The sequence below is a fragment of the Perkinsus marinus genome, assembly GCF_000006405.1.
Source record: "Perkinsus marinus ATCC 50983 genomic scaffold scf_1104296944674, whole genome shotgun sequence".
NCBI classification, from domain to species: domain Eukaryota; phylum Perkinsozoa; order Perkinsida; family Perkinsidae; genus Perkinsus; species Perkinsus marinus.
The window spans coordinates 1-650 of record NW_003211324.1 but is presented as its reverse complement, the minus strand read 5'-3'; the positions used below and the strand labels follow the sequence as shown (position 1 = coordinate 650).

General features: G+C 48.6%; 1 protein-coding gene across 1 annotated transcript; it reads right to left on the bottom strand.

Moving 5' to 3' along the window:
- Positions 1-220: 220 nt before the first annotated feature.
- On the bottom strand, positions 221-371 carry Pmar_PMAR004170 (conserved hypothetical protein; the record flags this gene model as incomplete). Its single annotated transcript, XM_002780053.1, has 1 exon — positions 221-371. A coding segment is annotated over one exon (151 nt), but the record flags the coding sequence as incomplete, so codon positions are not given.
- Positions 372-650: the final 279 nt, after the last annotated feature.

Here is a 650-nt window from a genome sequence, read left to right as displayed (position 1 = left end):
GAGCTTTCTAACTGTCATTACCCTGCGCTTTTCGATTCGTCGAGTGGCCAGGATGTGGCTTTGAGATTGTTCGCACTTAGTAATCGCGATGCTGGCTTCCAACGGTTGCCTCCGGCCCGTCTTGAAACACGGACCAAGGAGTCTAACGTATGTGCGAGTGTGTGAGTGGCAAACTTATACGCGTAATGAAAGTGAGGCCGTATGGCCATGTTGGGGTCACCAACAACCGACCTTGATCTTCGGTGAAAGGTTTGAGTATGAGCATATCCGTTAGGACCCGAAAGATGGTGAACTATGCCTGAGCAGGGTGAAGCCAGGGGAAACTCTGGTGGAGGCTCGTAGCGATACTGACGTGCAAATCGTTCGTCAGACTTGGGTATAGGGGCGAAAGACTAATCGAACCATCTAGTAGCTGGTTCCCTCCGAAGTTTCCCTCAGGATAGCTAGAGTCTTTATCAGTTTTGTCAGGTAAAGCGAATGATTAGAGGTTCCGGGGAAGTAACTTCCTCGACCTATTCTCAAACTTTAAATGGGCAAGATCCAGTAGTTACTTAATTGAACTATTGGGGTCAATGAGACGACTCTAAGTGGGCCATTTTTGGTAAGCAGAACTGGCGATGAGGGATGAACCTAACGCTCGGTAAGTGCTA